Source organism: Strix uralensis, chromosome 3 (genome assembly GCF_047716275.1).
Source record: "Strix uralensis isolate ZFMK-TIS-50842 chromosome 3, bStrUra1, whole genome shotgun sequence".
Lineage (NCBI taxonomy): Eukaryota > Metazoa > Chordata > Aves > Strigiformes > Strigidae > Strix > Strix uralensis.
The window spans coordinates 100,067,677-100,086,349 of record NC_133974.1 but is presented as its reverse complement, the minus strand read 5'-3'; the positions used below and the strand labels follow the sequence as shown (position 1 = coordinate 100,086,349).

At 37.8% G+C, this 18,673-nt stretch overlaps 1 protein-coding gene across 5 annotated transcripts in view; it reads right to left on the bottom strand.

Annotated features, from left to right (window-relative positions):
• THADA (THADA armadillo repeat containing) overlaps positions 1-18,673 on the bottom strand; it is a 167,905-nt gene that overhangs the window by 102,713 nt on the left and 46,519 nt on the right. For all 5 annotated transcript variants that reach the window (XR_012628254.1, XM_074863584.1, XM_074863586.1 and 2 more), the window contains exons 27-28: positions 6,564-6,653; positions 5,038-5,169 (exon numbers count right to left, since the gene is read on the bottom strand). Coding sequence is in view for 4 of the 5 variants with exons in the window: in XM_074863584.1 (XP_074719685.1) it covers positions 5,038-5,169; positions 6,564-6,653 (222 nt within the window). In the remaining variant the exon portion in view is untranslated. The remainder of the gene's footprint in view (positions 1-5,037; positions 5,170-6,563; positions 6,654-18,673) is intronic.

The following is an 18,673-nucleotide window of genomic DNA, read 5'->3' as shown; positions in this document are numbered from 1 at the left end:
CATATTTGGGGGATACAGTATTGTGCAACATCATGAGGCTGCTTCATTACATGGGAAGGATCTTAAACATTTCACTAATCAGAAAACTACTGAAAACAGTTAATCCTTTGTACTAGGTTCAAGCAGAGTGCAACTGAAAGTCTATTTTTAAAATTCCAGCAAATAATTTTAAAGACAGACTGTGATTCACTTTGGCCAATAAAAACTGCAAAACAAAATTAATTATAAAGAGATTAAAATTCAAGTTTGTATTTTTATTAGAAATTAGTATTTTGAGTAACATCATTTTTAAAAGAGCTTTCTAAGCATTTTAGTATCTGACAACACTTAATCTCTGAACAGCATTTTGTACAGAACAACTTATGGAATCTATACATTATACACTGAACCTCTCAGGCTTCACTGAAGGAGCGTGACCTTTTATAATAGAAATGCATATTTTGCTTTTAAATTTTAAGAAAAGTCTTCTGTAACCTGCATATTAATCTGGATTGGTATCTGTTAAGATTTAAAAAAGATTTAACTCTAAGTCAACAAAACTTAGTGTATTTACCCACTGAATAAAAGCAGGAGTACCACATTACATGTGCGGACTAACTAAAGACTCATGTGGAATCATGGCCTCTAGGATTGTTTTTGCATTTTCCCCCCAGTTCTTAAAGAAATTGAGGCCAACGGTCTGCATCACTTCTTGAAGAGGGACAGACTCACAAATGTAATTCTCTGCTTAGAAACTTAAGAAGGTGAGAGTCACGTCATGCATCTGAAACGAGTCCACCAAATCCCTAGGGTAACAGGTCTCTAGAGTTGAAGAGTCTGGTCTAATCCCTTCAAAAAGCCCAAGGAAATGAAGTTGAGCAAAGGAACGTCATCCTGGCCCCAGAGACAACCAGCATGGCAGGACGGCCGGCAGGCGCCACAGCTGCCAAGGACACGAGTCCCAGGAACCTGGTGCTGGCGGAGGACTCCTGCACAGCAGGCGGGCATCACCAGTGCTGCAGCACTGCTGTGGGAAGGGGATGACCGGGGGCACTCCTGACATCTTGCACCACTTCAGCTGAGTGATTTTTAAGAAACTCACCACGCTGACTTTGCCAGCAGACTGTTATGAGGTTTCAAAGAGCCCGTTCTGACAAGCAAGCTGCGAGAGTAGTAACTTCCAAGAAAAAGTGTACCAGTAAAAAAAAGTCATACCATCTTCAGTTGTTTCCTCTGCCTTTCCAAGACAGGGGATAACTACATCAATGTCGATCCACATACCCTCTAGCAGGTGCATCCAGTCCATTTAAATAACAGATTTATTTGAGCTTTCCTACCACAGATACTACAATCGCATTTGAGCTGCCAGTTTGCTCACAGCTGATGGGGATCTTCCCCTCTCCTTTAAGCTCTCTTTTAGGAATGACTTACGGTAATAGGGCAGCTGACAACGCTCCATCCTACAGAAAATTTTTCCTTGCCACACACAATTTTGTTTTCCTTGCATCTTCATGTCTGTCACTAACTTCGTGTCTGTCATAGTAATTATCCTTCTATATTAATGACAAGCTCACTCAAGTGCAAAACCAAAATAGCACCGTATCAGTTTGGGGTGGTGGATGGAAAAGGGGCAGGAAGGGGAAGAGAACAGCTGTAAAGGACTAGTGCTTCCTACTGCCACCTACCCTGGTCCTCAACTAAAAACAGCATCAGGGGATTTTGGAATTTAGCTCCTCCATTTTACACAAACATGCAGGTTACAAAATTCTGCACAAGAAAATAGTTTCTATTTCATAACTGTGTTAATTTCATGGAAAGATGCTCACATTTCTATTTAAATTGTCCTCAGACAGTAAGTTTCTTCAATGACTTGCAGCATAACATACCTAGAAGCAACATGGCTTTGAAATCTATTTGACAAAGTTTTAAAGGGGAAATTTCACTGAGAATTAAAAGCAGTTTTGTGAAGTGGAAGACAAGGCACATACAACCCAAAGAGTTTTAAAAAACCCTTATATTATTTGACATTTTAAAACTAATTTTTTAAAAACTTCTTAAAAGATTAAAAAGTCACACTCCTAAATAGGGCTAGACTTCAATTAGTGAAGAGTATCTGAGTCAATATAGCAATACCCATTTTACTCATTCAGAGCATTCAGCCCAGAACATTTAACACTAAACAAACACATTGTCGATGCCATGGTACAGGAGGACATAAGGTAACTCAAATTTAGATCATTCTGAAGAGATTACAGGTCTTTGAAAGGGGAAGGGGGAGGCGAAAGGGAGGTTATGTTTTTGTTTCATACTTAAAACATTACCTCCCGATTACCTCCCTTGTTAATCAAAAACATTCTGTACATTCCTTCATCTTAGAAAGTAACCATTAAAGCAGACCTATCTAGCTCTTAAAAAAAAAAAAAAGTGAGGTAATAAGTTGTGAATTGAAGTGTTCTCTTCCAAATAAAACATCTGCAAGGGGAAAGGGAAGAAAGTAACTTTTAATAGAACTGCAGATAGCTAATCAAACGCCATAGTTCAACAGGGAGTAACAACTATGCACACAGAGATTGAGATTTGCCCTTGTAGCATTTAATCCTGCTAATATTGTGCAATTCATCTCAGCACAGTCAGAGCAACCACAGCTCTACTCCCACTAGATGGAAAATTCCACTCGGGCTTAAGTGAAACTCTTCAAAAACTCAATTTGAATTCTTCCTGCTAAACCCAGTTTTGCTCAGAGAACCTCATTCGTTTGCAAACACAGTAAGTATTCTGTTCATCCTCTCGGAACAACAAATGAATGCTACTTCATTGTGGCTTGAGTCCTGGCAAGAGTCTGAAGATCAGTTGTTACGTGTTATATTCACCCTTCCCCTCTCCCTACCACATAAGCAGTATCTTTCCTTGACAACAATAGAAATGTAAAAATCTCACAGTAAAAATATGGCAATTAAATGTTATAATTACACTGGGCTACCATGTAATTATATATACATGTAGATGTTATATAATACAGTATTACATTGAGCAATTCAATGTAGTATTGTATTGTATGCAGTTATTATATACAGTTGTTATATACAATTTAATGTCTTGATGCCTAGAGCCTTTGGCAGCAGGCCTTCTCTCTGATCCTCTCTAAATGGTTACTTCACAACAGTCTTCATTACCACCTTCTAAAGAACAACCAAATGAACAGGAAAGAATTTTATTTTAGTCCATCTGTTCCTGTAGAATGCAAAACAAGAAGGGAAATAGAAAGGAAAATAGCAACATATTTATCTTACCCAGATAAATCACCCTTATGTATTCCAACTAATGCAGTCAGAACAAACTGAAAACAATCAAGGTATTCAAAGAATAAGGGCATAAGACCTGTATACAGAAATACAACCAGTAACAGCACACTGAGCTATATCATAAATTAACATACATTTCCCTCTGTAGAATTCTTGGTATTGTCCCCTGGCAACCATAAAAAATGCCAATGTTTGCTAAGTAGCCCGTCAGAAAATGCATGTCTGTACACCCACATACAATTTTCTGTCTGAAATATATAAGAATTTTATTCTAGTCTTATATCTGTATCCACAGCACCAAATTCACACCACTGCCAAATTCAACAGAAAGGAAATGCAAAAAACATCTGCCACACTACTCCTCTTTAGGAGCACAGTTAAAGGAAGGTAGGTTCAATGATACAGTCCCCTTAAATGTTTCAGGTTCTTCTTTTAAAGATTTTATTGGGTTTTTCTCCCCACATCTTCCGAATGGATTTAAATAACTTCAAGAGAATAAGCTAATTAAGTGTGAAGAGTTATTTTGTTGGTGTATGTACCTTGCCAAAAGTAGCAGTCATAATATAAAGACAAAACTCAAAAGCTGTAACTAAAAGCTTATAAAAAATTAATCTATTACCAATATCAGAAACTATGCTGACACATTATATTAAAAAAATAAAAAGAATAAATAAGCATTCTCCATTGCATTAATGAAGGCATAAAACCAGAGCTGATCAATGATGTAATCAACAGTGTTAAACATTTCCCCAAAAAGCATTTAGGATTCAAATATGGCAGAAAACCAAACATTTCTAATTGATAAAGAGTTTAAAAACTCTTACTACAGGTTTTTTCCTTTAATAAAAAATGGTAGGTTATTATTTATTCTTGAAAATTCAAAAAAAATCATAAGAAGCAAGAAATACATCACATCTGCTGTGAAGAATAAGCTGAAAAAGCTATTACTATTTTCTAACATGAAGAGTAGCTTAAAATAAAAATTGGAAGATGTTAGGATAGCAACAACTCTATCTTGTTTCACCACTAAAAGAGCAAGATTAAGTACAGAACTTTCTCACCCTGTTGCTCTGAAGGTCTCACACAGATAGCAATACTTCCTCTCAAATACTATATTTCTCCTCAGCCACCACAGCCCTGTTCCCTTAACAGGCTCCCCATCCCACACCAGTGGCAAACAGAATAGCAAAAATATCTGCTGAATATCTTGATATAACCATCATATAAATGGAAGTAACACTGTATAAAAACTTGAAAAGTCATCTTAGAAATATATTAGATGTAAGATATATCCATATCTTTAGTTATATATGTATACATATATTTATGTATATGGATGCATATGGAGATACATAGATTTGGAGATGTGTATATATAGTCATTACATTTATGTGTTACAAACACTCATTCTGCAGGACTGAAAAACCCATCAGAAGTTTGTACAGCAAACCTTGCCTTGCTAAAGTCAGTCAAGGTCATCAGTTTTCATTTACCCTCTCTGTGGCAGCAATCATGCGGTACAGCATGTGCAGATGAAGACTTACAGACAAGTTGTACGATGGCTTGCATGAGATGAAATTCTTTCTAATTGCTCAAAACAAGCATTAACAATATAGGGAAGTCCCACCTAATGAGTATCAGTTTTTCCTTTAAGAATTACAGCTGAAGAGAAACTTAAAAAGGCATTTTATAAAAAAATACAAAGATTCAAGAAAGAACTCCCATCACATGAAAAACCACCACAACATCACCTTACCTTATAATAAATGGAATAAACGGTGCCATGCTGAGTGCTGAGTAAGTGCCATCCATTGGAGATGGATACAACCTTCCGAGGATTAAAAGCAGAAGGAACAGGCTTGGATGGATTTTCAACTCTTCAGCTTCACTAAATAAAAAAGTGATAAGAAGCATTCGGTGAAAAAAACATCCTCCTTCATGCTAGTCTTGACACTCTTCCACACACAATAATACCCTCCCGCATTTCTGGTTCAAAGCGGTATGCTAGGCTGATCATTGCAAGAAAGTGCAAACCCTGCTGGAATCAAACATGGCATCCAGTTCTCCTATGGCACCACTGGGTTTCCCTGTATGAAGGCACTTCAAGCTGTGCTGCCTTCACTTTCCTACATTATCCCAAGCCTCCTTTATTCCTAGTAATAGTGAGCTGCCTTTGTTTTCAAATAATATTAAAAACCAGCACAGACAATGTTTCCCTAGGAACTGAGAAACTGAGAAACCTGAGTTATTAAAAGATGGTTTAAAAAAAGTCTTTTTTTCAGTTTGGAAAGAAATGTGTATTTAGTAAATAGCAGGCTTTATTAAAGAATAGTTCTTGTCATTGACACAAAGTGGCTGCTATTCATACTCTAAAAACAATCAGAAATTCAAGTCAAAATCAACACTTCCTGATTTAGTTAATGTAATAGTACATTAATAGCAAAATACAAGCCTTCATCTGCATTGAAAAAAGCATCCAAGGCCAACATTTCAAGCAGCAGCTTTCAATCTTTCTCAGTTTAAAGAGTACCCCAAATTTTCCAGTGATGACACTGTCACCTTTTGAAATGTCAGGTAAAGCAGCCTGCTGCCTGGAATATATACACTCTCTTTTCTTACAGCACAGACTGCAAAACATGCAATGACTGGTGAAACTCCTGCTCTCAAGTATCCACCTCAGGCCCATTAAACAGGCAGCTGAACCTCACCCGTAAATTAGCTGCTAAACTTTCACAGTTTATACCATAGCATTTCAAGAAAAAACAAAGCCAGCACTGGTTTACTTTAAAAGTTCATGAACCTAGGGATAAGAGCATCAGCATCATCCCAAACCGTATCATTTGCATTGATCAAACTGGAGCTCTCAGCCACCATTTGTGGCTTAAAAAGAGATCAAGGACCTTCCCCAGAGTCAGCATGTCACAGGCTGGAAAATGTTCATTTAGGGTTACGTGAGGCCTATGACACTTAAACATGTTAGGAAGTCTCATCGTTAAACATGAGACAGCCAAACACCCGGTTTCTGTCTTTCCCTGAAATATAGATGTTCTTTAACATCTGATCCTAGGAACACAGCAGCTACTTATTACTCAACAGTAGTTCATACTCCAGAGACTTACTGCAATGTGCAGAAGTTACAAGAAAAAAAACCTTAGCAAGAGACGCTAGTATCGTTTCAAAGAGCACTGATGAAAAGAACAGCATTAGGGTATATGTTGCACAACTACAATTAACCTTTTCATTGCACTTTATGTTTCAGAGATTTCTCAGACACCATCTTACCTGTTCAAAGTATTGGTTACAACCTCCAACTGCTTGAGAAGGAAAGGATAAAGACTTGGAAACCGAGAGAAAAACTCCCTTCCTGTCATTCTGCAGAAAGGAATGAAGAAGAGTTAAAATTAGCATTCTGCAGTAATTAGTTGCACTCAAAATACCAGTTTACTTGTTGGATTTCTGATGCTACAGTGAAGTCAGAGAGCCAGAAGAACCATGAACACATAATGAACTCCTTTCAAACAAGGCACAATGTTTTCATTAAAAAAGATGATACAGCACAGTTTACACAAGTAATTCTGTCTGTATGTGTGCATGCTAATTATCAGCTAAACTGGTTGGGACTTTTTGGGAAAAAAGGATCTTAGCCCATTAATCACACTAAAAAGAAAAGATACAGCAGCTTAAATTCTGGCACCATTTTAACAACATTCAGGTTGAACAAGAGAAGACTACAGTTGCTCTAGTATGGCTCGTACTAAATAGCTACTAAAACATATTTAATAGACAAGTACTAACATATGCTCATATTTTACTGACACTGAAAAGCATATCAGAAAAATAACTCACAGATGATCTGTAAAACACAGCAGTAGAAGCATCTGACCTTCCATTCATAGAATGGTGTGGGTTGGAAGGGACCTTCATGATCATCTAGTTCCACCCCCCCTGCCATGGGCAGGGGCACCTTCCACTAGACCAGGTTGCTCAAAGCCCCATCCAACCTGGCCTTGAGCACTGCCAGGGAGGGGGCAGCCACAACCTCTCTGGGCAACCTGTTCCAGGGTCTCACCACCCTCACAGTGAAGAATTTCTTCCTTTATATCTAACCTAAATCCACACTCTTTCAGTTTAAAACTGTTACCTCTTGTCCTATCACTACACCCCCTGATAAAGAGTCCCTCCCCATCTTTCCTGTAGCCCCCTTTAGGTACTGGAAGGCTGCTATAAGGTCTCCCCAGAGCCTTCTCTTCTCCAGCTGAACAACCCCAACTCTCTCAGCCTGTCCTCATAAGGGAGGTGCTCCAGCCCTCTGATCATCTTCATGGCCTCCTCTGGACCTGCTCCAACAGGTCCATGTCCTTCTTATGTTAGGGGCCCCAGAGCTGAACACAGCGCTGCAGGGGGGATCTCACAACAGCAGAGTAGAGGGGGAGAATCATCTCCCTCAACTTGCTGGCCACACTTCTCTTGATACAGCCCAGGATACGGCTGACTTTCTGGGCTGTGAGCGCACATTGCTGGCTCATATCCAGTTCTCCATCCACTAATACCCCCAAGTCCTTCTCCGCAGGGCTGCTCTCAATCCACTCATCGCCCAGCCTGTATTTGTGCTTGGGATTGCCCTGACCCATGTGCAGGACCTTGCACTTGGCCTTGCTGAACTTCATGAGGTTTGCACAGTCCCACCTCTCCAGCATGCCCAGGTCCCTCTGGATGGCACATCCCTTCCCTCCAGCCTGTCGACCACACCACACAGCTTGGTGTCATTGGCGAACTTGCTGCAGGTGCACTCAATCCCACTGTCCATGTCTCCAACAGAGATGTTAAACAGCACCGGTCCCAATACCAACCCCTGAGGAACGACACGTGTCACTGCTCTCCACTCGGACATTGAGCTGCTGACCACAAGTTTTTGAGTGCAACCATCCAGTCAATTCCTTATCCACCGAGTGGTCCCTCTGTCAAATCCACCTCTTTCCAATTTCGAGACAAGGATGTCGTGTGGGACAGTGTCAAATGCTTTGTACACGTCCAAGTATATGACATCAGTTTAGCCCTCTTCACATAGCACTGCTTCTAGTACGTGGCAGTCATGGCACTTCCAGACCACGTTTTTTCCTTGTGTAGATGGAGCAACCACATTCAAAACAGAACAATTGAACTCATCCCTAGCCAGAATTAATAAGGCAGCATAGTTCAAGCCACAACAGCAAATCAATCCAAGCTAAAAAGAGATAAGTAGAAATCTTCTGTATTTGTTTGTTTTATAATCTTTTGATCAGATAAAGAATGACTTCAGGTTTTATAGGAAACCATTTTAGCATTGTCTAAGCAAGAACCACTTAAATGTCACAGTGGGGAGGTTCTAATTAGACATATATGCTATGCAGATAAAACAGACTCCTTTTAAAAATAAATAAATAAAAGGCCATCCATTTTGAAGAAGAAAGCCTACTGCAGAGTTTGCTTGCCACATGATCAACCAAGATAAATAAGTACATGTTAGCATGACTCCAACAAGCAGAGATCCAGGTCTAGAAAAATAACATGATGAGACGGCAAGATTGAATGTGCGTAAAAATAAGCATACAAAAAAAAAAATTATCACGCAAGAGTAAATCAGCACATGGCAAGCACCAGCACAGCTTCTTCCAGCACTCAGCTAACATAACATGCCTTAGCCACAGGCCACAGAACAAACACAACAAAACCAGATCGCTAGATGGAAACAAATGTTCAAAAGGTACAGGAAGCTTTCTCTAAGCACGTAAGAACAGTACAGTGAATTGCTGTAACTAAAAGCATGACCAAAGATTCTGCAGTAGCTGTTACACCTACAAAAAAGACTTCAGTTAAAAAATTTAGATGGAAGCATTCGAACTGTGAATGAATAAAAACTGAAGCACTAATGAGGATGGTTTAAAAACATCAATACTCATAATCACTGGTTATTTAAGCAGCAAATATCCACGTAATTTCTTCTTACAGCTTCTTCAAAAAAACTTCAATTTTTTGCACATACATTATGTAGCAAACTGAAGTTGCAAAGCCAGAGACAGCACAAAGCGTAAGATCTAAGTAAGTGTATCAAGTCAAGCAGCCCATCTTACTGAGTTTTCGTATGTAAAACATTAAGAACTTGGTATTTAACAAAAAAAAATTTAAAAATCAATCTGGAAATGCTGTGACACCTCCACCTATTGTGCCACAGAGTGCATCAAGCAAAAGCAGAATTTGGGTTAAATTTCCTATGAAACGAATGGCCACTGGTTAGAGCCTTAGGAGAGGACTATATGCAAGTAGCATCTCACAAAACAAGTATTTTTAACAGGCCCATTTTTAATGTATTAAAAATTCAGTAGCCAAGTTTGAATCGATATTAAATGGAACTGAATATCCTTACAAAGCCTTGAAATTCTTTCTAATTAGTGTGGTTTCATGAATCTTTTTGACAGAGAAAGAAAACAATAACTACTGAAGTGGGTAACTTACATAATCTCCCACTTGGTTTACTGCTCCACAGGTTACATGAGGGGAGAAGGCAGTCTAATCAAAACCATTAATCAGCAAAATCTGCAGAAAAGATGCCCAAAGGCACTTTCAGAAAAAGAGAGACACAACTGACTGAGGACTGGTTGTCGAGGGATGATTTTAAGGGGCCTCAAGTTCAGAGAGGAAACAAGGAAGACTACACATTAGTAGAAGTGCTGCAAAATGAAAAGACATTCTCAAAAATACAGAGCACCAATTTATGTGTGAATCCACAACCTGGAGATGTCAAGGCAGGGAGATGTGCAACTAGAGAATGCAAAGCAAAACAGCTGGAGTAAAACACAGTTGTTTAATTTTTGATAACTGACCATGCTTGTTCCTGGAAATGTGTACACATAATTAGACACGCGCAAGTATTTGTGCACAGTAACTGAGACAGGAACAACAAAAAAATGCATGGTTCTGTTTTTCAAAAATATTCATGACACTAAATCACATATTTATTAATGTCATCAAAAACCATACTGGTTTGAAAACTGAATACCGACACTTAAGATGTGGCTCATGCATGTTAGCGATACAGACTCATGCATGTGCATACACACACAAATGTGAGTTAGGCTTCATAATTATTAAGTTATCCATATCTTTAAAACAAGGTAAGTCCTTAACATACCTATAAAGTAATGTATCAACTAAACGTGGACTAAAACAATCCAAAAATCACTGCTAACAGTTTTCATGGAACAAAACTTTTTCTTCCTTTTCTAAAATTATCTGACAAGGAATGATAGGTTTAAATTAAGAGTATAACTATCTTTCCATTAGTCACTGACACAGTTCAAACACAGATTTTTGGCAAAGTACCATAATTAAATCCTTAAAACTAACATTTTGCAGATCACAGGATTTTACATCTACTCAGTCTAAAATATGTTTATGAGAGAAGTAACTGGGAAGAGCCTTAAGACACTAGTATTTTTCCCCATGTCCAGCTGAAATTATTTTAATGTTGCTTCAGAGCTCATCTGTGATAGTATGTTCAACTACAGCCTATGTAACAGTACTTTCTTTTTCCCTGTTAGTAACCCAAAGTAGCCCAACTTCACAATCCAGAATTTCAGATGGGATTACCGAGACCTAAACAATGGACTAGTGGAAGGTTATTTACTGAAACAGAAAGTACGCTAATGAAACAGAAAAGTTATCAGTGGGCTGACGATGATTACAATACAATCCCTCTCCCCAATGTAAAATGTCATTTAAGTATATAATTTAAATGATGCTTAATGTCAAAAGGTTGAGAGATAAACTAATGGAAGCACTCCTATCCTCTTAAATTCACTTGTAAAATTAATTTGTAAAACTGTATACAGACAGAATACTGTGGTGAATAAATAGGAAGATGCAATATTTATGCCTCACATACTCTGCAGTTCAACAATAATAATGCTTTGTCATTTGCAAGCAATTCTGCAGAAAAGCCATATGACTGAATTAGAGTACAACCCATTCACAAAAGGTTCCATTTTGATGGCTGGAGACAGCAGTGATGTTTATCACTTTTCAGAAGAAAGACTGATGAAGAATGTTTATGTAGAAAGGAAGACATACGTGAGTTTCTTTCCCATTTTCACTCACGTTTCCCACCTGAAGAGATGTTCCATTAACAAACGCCAGTCATACAGAGGTATCTTCTGTACGGTGACATACAGAATCAAGCTACACCCACCACTCCTAACTATTCTCTGCATGCCCTTGAGTCAAACAAACTCTTTCCCAGTTTTGTCTCCTCCAGAGTCTGTTTAAGAGGGAAAGAAGGTTCCGATAACAGCAAGAAAGATATTTCAGAGAATATAGAGTTCATATAAATCAGCAAGAAGTTATCCTGAAGATGTCTGATGCTACAGAGGATACGATTTAATGCCTAGCAGTAAGCATTTGGAAGACAACAGTGAATCACAGCTAAATTAACAAAAATCAAAAACTAGTTGTAGTAGCAAAAATTAAAAAAAAGACATAACTGAAAGCAGACTGTACATCTATAAAACTTTAAGGAAAAGTCTATTTTAAGCATGAACAAGAATATAGTTTACATGTTGATAATGCTTCTTTAGGAAAAATGCAAAAACCAGCTTTACTTTTCTCTGAAATAACCTAACACAGAAGCTCTTATTATACTCTTGATTGTCAGTAGTTCTTCCATTCATTTAGCACTGGTTCTTCAGATTGGGGTGGCTTAAAGTAAGCTAAAGATGAGGTACTTTCAAGTTTTCATTTCCTCTGCTTTGCTTGTGAAAACATTCAGTATCATCAAAATTCTAGAATCAGACTCATAAATGCTGCTGAAAACTGTGACATCTCTGGTCATCATACATTATGTTTGTCTGAGTAACAACTTGGTGCTGCATAATACAAGGGTTAGTATCCATGTTTATATAACTAATGTCTTTCTAAATAAATATTCCATCTTTATGCATGAGCAGGCGAAATATTTACCTGCATTTAAAAAAATACATTTAAGAATAAAACCATGGATGTTGCAGTGTTCTTCCTTAAGCTCTGCTGTACACTTAAGAGAATACTCTAGATTAAAATTCTGCTGTGACACTGGGGCATATGTATCATTTTACTGCGACATGTGTCAAAGATTACCTGCTTCTGTTCTTTCATTTATTTTTCAGAAGGACTGAAGGCTTTATAACCTTGTACACTGCTTTTAGTAACTGACATGTTAAAGAACACTTGCAGTAAATACATTCGTATTTGAGCACAGCATAGGAGAGTTTTAGAGACAAATTTGAGGGCAGCAAGGGTCTCTGGTGTGCTTTTTGAACATAAATATTGCTGACATCTCAGCTCAGCTGACAAATGCATGGTCAGATCTGTGATGGGAAAAAATAATATTATTTTTAAAAAGGAAAAATAGAACTGGAATATGAAAAAAGCAGTACAGACACATTTAAAGAGATCAAGACCAAGAATGTAGTTTTCATGAAATTATGTTGTCTTTTAATTGTCTCCTGTAAAATCTACTCTTGCTATACCAATCCTTACACTGGAATCACTAACCATAATATGTCAAATGTTAAAGAGCAGTAGAGCAGAAACAGAATCCTGTTTACTCCTTGCACTTCAAGGACAATTGCTGCTGAAATTATTTAAAAACCAGGACTGAATTTGGCAAAACTGTCATTCGAAACGACAGATTTATAAAGATGATCCACATTTTACATATTTCCTTCTTTCGCTTTCATTAAACTGAAAAAAAACCCACAGTGCAGCTTAGCTAGACTAACTTAACCAGGCTAGTTTTTAATTGCCCATTTTGACATTCATGTTCTTTCCCTGACCCTTATCACTTTTTAAGTAGGCAGATCCTGTCTCAGAATATATGAAGTTTATTTCCCTATTAAGAAAGACATACTTCAGAAGCATAAACTTAAAATAAATGGAAAATATTTTCTTAAACTATACAAAAAATACCAAGAAAAAAATGTATAACGTTGTTTTATACTGAGGTAATGGTAAAAATCAAAGCTAATTCAGATATGCTTTAAGAACTAAATGCATTTTTTGCTCCTTTATTAGTATTAAAGAATATGACAGTCAGATGCATTTCATGACGGAACAGCTAGCAGTAATAAAGGTACAGAAAGCAGAAATTATCCTAACTGAAGGGGAAGCAAAACTCAAATAATTACCACATTCAACTCAAAGGATAATTTCTTATCTTGGATTTTAGAACATAGCAAGACAGCATAATATTATACAACTAGGGAAACAAATACGTAACTTTTTAAATTATTCAAAAGTGCTGGTAGGGCAAACAATTCAGAAAACTACAGATGTTTACTCTCAAGAATATACAGACATTCAGGGAAAAAATAAACTTGAAAAAGAGAACAGTACAGATAAGGGAATAAGATAAAATGGAATTAAGTGCAACGTGCAAAACTTTTAGAAACTAGATTGTGCCAACCTAACCCATACCTTATCCAAGAACAGTAAAAATATTTCTAGACAAAGAAAATAAAACAGTTCTAGTCACACAAGTCTCCTGAATGTTATCTCAACAAATGGAATGCTTGAAATCTGCAAATTTTTTACTCAAAATTTGCTTCAAAGTAAAGAGCAGGGCAGCTCCAGCTTGGAGCAGAGATCCAGTTTTCATATGCTTCCTCCAGGGCTAAAAAGCCCATGGGCTTTCTGTGAGACACAGAAAACAGCAGGAAGCAGACAACATCCTGCAATGTAGTCTGAGGAAATATCTACACGAGGTCCACAGTGAAACTACAGTTTTGGTTTAACAGATTAAACTCTGGTGTAATCTCTGTGAGTGACAATATGTGACACGCTGCAATTAGGGTGTGCTATTAGATAAAAGGGGTAAGTTATAGAAGGAACTTTAAAAAGACCCAAAACCAACATGTTTCAAGTCAGTTATTGGTGGACCTAATCTATTGTTGGGATCAATATTATTATTAGTTTAATTGAAGACCACGCTAAAAGAGTTAGTAGTGTGCCAATGAAAATCTATCGATGAAAGAAAAGTTACAAGGCATTATCTGTAGAGAGGGAAGATCAAAACACTATGAAACAAAACAAGGTATCCTGAGAACCGGAATAGTAGAAGGACATGACATTAATAACAGATAAAAAGACTGCATATATGAGGACTAATTAAAAGATGTGTTACAAGTTAGGAGCTCATCAGCTGGAAAAAGCAAAAGGATCCAAGTGTATTAGTTGGTACCTTAGATCCCTTATCAAGAGGACAAAGACGAAGGGCAAATGTGATTTTGTAACACATCAACCCTGATAATGTCAGTACGGACAAGGAAGTACTAATACCACTCTCCAACAATCAGGTAGGACGTAAACTGGAATAAATCACAGCTAACTTCCAGCTAAAAGACATGCTTAAAAAAAGCTGCTCACATGACCAAGGGAATAGAAAGCAAATTTGCTGAGAGGGGATTTAAAAACCTCAACTTGTTTTGTCTGGCAAAATTAACACAGACGGGACATATGACTGGCATCCACAAATACCTCAAGGGAAGCACCAGGAGGGAAAATAATTCTTTAAAACAAAGGACAATGCTGGCATAAGAACAAATGAGTATTAAATGGCTATGAATAAATATACATTGCCAGTTAAGTTTCTAATGATCAAAGCAGCAAGATTCTTGAGAAGTTTTACTTGGGAAGGTGGCATTCGGGGACTCTTCCTGCAGAAATAGTGGGAAAAAGCAAATTGTTTTTAAGATGCGACTCGATCAGTTTATAAGAACAGCATAGCAAGCTTGTTTATGAAAAGAACTGAGTCAATGTACCAGCAGGACCCTTACTACCGTGCACTCCTGTGCTTTTCTGACATGCTGATCTGCATGGAAATTCTAACCCCTTCTTAAACACGTGTAGTTCAACTGGTGCTGAACTGTTGCTGATAAGAATTATATAAGGATTAGCAACCGGTAATTTTAAAATCTCACCCTTGATGTCATCAATCAAACTAAGACTGTATGCAAGCAGATTCCAAAATGCACATTGGATGAGTATGGAAAAAGTTCTAGAACTTCCTTTTAGAAGTTCCAGGCACTTAGTGATCACCCTTAAGAAGTTGGCTTGTATTTCACTCTAACAAAATTGAAGTCTACAGTGTGTTTCTGAAAGGGTGAACAGGTGGCTAAAACCTTCTCAAAAAACAAAAACCTCCAAAAGAATTGCAGGTTTCACTTGACTTGAGAAAAGAGGAGCAGAATCTTAAATTTATCCTAAAATGACCCCATTATGGTCAGCTCAGGGAGGTAATATGCAAATTCCAGGGCAAGCACCATAACTGGAGTTTGGGAAGAGAGCGTACACACTACTGAAAGGCTCCAAACTTGCCAGGTTTCAGAGTTTCACGTCCATAAAGAAGTAACTGACTGAGAAATCACCCTAAAAAAACTCGTCCATAAATGCACAGAGAACCCAAGAGTCTGGTGAGCATTCAAATAGATGAAACTCAAAACATATCTCTGACAACTGATAAAACAATTCTCATCATTTAAAAATCATTCTCGGAATTTGTTCTTTCGTATTTCTTAGGGAAAGCAGTTAAGCCACATTTTTATTAAGGCAGAAGACTTTAAAATGGACTAGAAAATGCTGTACTCATTAAACAGGTTCAGCTTCACTCACTTTCTCATTTGGAAGCTGAGAGAGTACAGCTTGGATAAACAAAGCATTCGGGCTGGACCACCAGGCCCAAAGGGTATCTCGGTGGTTTAATGTTCGGTTGTTGGCTGGTAACCAGTGGAATACTCCACAGGTCAATTCTGGGGCACCTACATCCCTCAACATTTTTATCAACAGCTTGGCTGATGAGATAGAAAGCACCCTCTGCAGATCTGTGGACAACACAATCAGAGGGAGTGGATGAAACACCGAACAGTAGAAGTTCAGTCTAGACAGACCTTGAGAAATTAGAGGATTGGGCCAACAGAAACCTCATGCAGCTCAACAAGGAGAAACACAAAATTTTGCACCTGGGCTGAATAACCCTGAACATCAGCAGAGACGAAAACCAGCTGGCTCAGTAACAGCCCCATGGGAAAGAACCTGAGGGTTATAGTGGATGCCAAGCTCAGTATGAGCCAACAGCACGTCCTCACTGCAAACAGGGCAAACCACATACTGGACTACGTTCATTAGGACAAATGCGGCAGCAGCTCAAGGGAAGTTATTATCGTCCTCTACTTGGCACAGTGAAGCTGTACATGGAATCCTCCATCCGGTTTTGGATTGCCAGGTTCAGAAGAGATTAGAAGAAACAGGAGAAGGTCCAGCAAACAGCTGCTCAGATGGACAGGGCCTAGAATACATGCCCTCTGAGAAGAAGCTGAAGGACCCAGGTTTGTTCTTTTTGACAAAGAGGAGGTCCAGGGAGGATCCAACAGCAGCCTACAGCCACTTGAAGGAATCAAAGATTAAAGAGCTAAACTTCTTGCAGTAGTTGCAGACTGTACAGAAAGGCCCAATGATCACAAATCATAACTTGGGAGTTTTAAATTGGGCAACAGGAAAAAAGGGGAATGAAGCATTGCAACATGTTACTCGGAGTAGTTGCGAAATCTTCATCCTTGGAGGTTTTTAACTCATCCAAAGCCACTGCTGACCTGATCTAGTGTTGCTAACCGTCATACTTTGAATGGGAATCAGGATCAAGAGATCCCTTTACAGTTTCTATGATTCCACTTAGCTACTTCCCACTCTAGCACCATGGTTTTAATCTTGTCTTCTTAACAGCTCAGTGTTTTTCTTGTCTTCCTGGATTTGTTGGCCATCACTAGCTACTGCAATTACAGTAAAAAATAGCTGCTGCTAAGAACAACAAAATTCTTGAGATTTACCTGGGTTTTAGTGAATTAGTAACTTAGTCTTCAGTTCAGCATGAAGTATTATTTTTGCCACAGTGTACACTAGTATTTAAAATACTAGCTTGATGTGAAATAAAAATAACTGCTTAAGATTTTGTTTAACTCAGAAATGGTATATATTCATGAAAGCTCCTGATTTGCCGTCCCTCTGAATGACAACCAGAGAATCATCACCATTCTTACTAAGAGACAGAGACAACAGCAAAAGGCAAGTTCTTTTAGAATTAAAGATCACACAGAAATTTTAAGGGTTCGCTTCAGATAATCTTGTTTTGAGGAACATACCTAAGAGTTAAATTCCTGAAATCACATCCTGTCTCAGGGCTTATGACAAGCTGCTTTCAAACAAACATTTCACATGCATAAGAGAAATATAGCGCTCCCACAGAAAACAAAATGGCCATGTAATTTTGGGGGGAGGCTTGAAAAGCCACAATGAAGCTTGGAAAACACAACTGTAAAAAGCCTGGTGCAATACATCAGCTAATAAGCCCAAGAGCAAGAATATACAAGATTATTGCATACTTGTTTTTCTAAACCTAAGATGATACAGGACACTTTTTCAAGGACAAAAAGGGACAACTTTTCTATAACCACATCAAGTTAGTTACAAAAACCAATTCAGATTTCATTTTTACCTCGCATGAAATGAAAAACACTGTGAGGGGGAAAGAAGAATCATTATAAAGATGCGGGGTTTGCACTTTCAATAAAGATGTGGTGACTTTGCACCTTCAATAAATCTAACATTTGTTTTGTTAGGAATTAGAAAATACTTAAATCCCAGAACAGTAAGCAAAATAGTTTAAGTTCACTGACTTGAAAAAACATTCTTCTATGCTACACAGCCCTAAAATAAATACTTAAAAGGAACTAAGAATACGCAACTATATCTTGGTTTTCACTTTCCTTCAGATAGAAGTGCTAGAATAAACATTCTTACTAGTTTACGTTGCTGTGCTTTTATGAGGTTAATAACTGAACTGTCAATCAAGGCCTGTATAAATACAGTAGTTAAATACCTTCTGCTTTAGAAGCACTTCTATTTACAAGAGAGCTGGCCAAGATTTCCAAAGGACTGCATGGTCTGGTTTGCTTTGATCTCTTAAGTACAAGTTTTTTTTATACCTCATGTTTTGCTATTTATTATACCCTTTGTGTAATCAGGTACGGAAAGAGCACCTGTGTAGAACAAATACTTCAGGAAAAGTGTGACTCAGAGGAATAATTATGCAACACACAGTTCACTAAAAGACCTTGTGAAGTCCTTTTCTAAGAGCACTTTTGATGCTATGCTAGTAAGAGAAGTGTACAATGGGCTCAGAATAAAAATAGGGGAACATCACTTAAATCCAACATCACAGATACAACCTGGTACCTATATCAACATGTTAATCAACATTCAACTTCGATATACATACACAAACATGTCTGTATATCTGCATGGATATAAAACTATATATAAAACATAGTTTA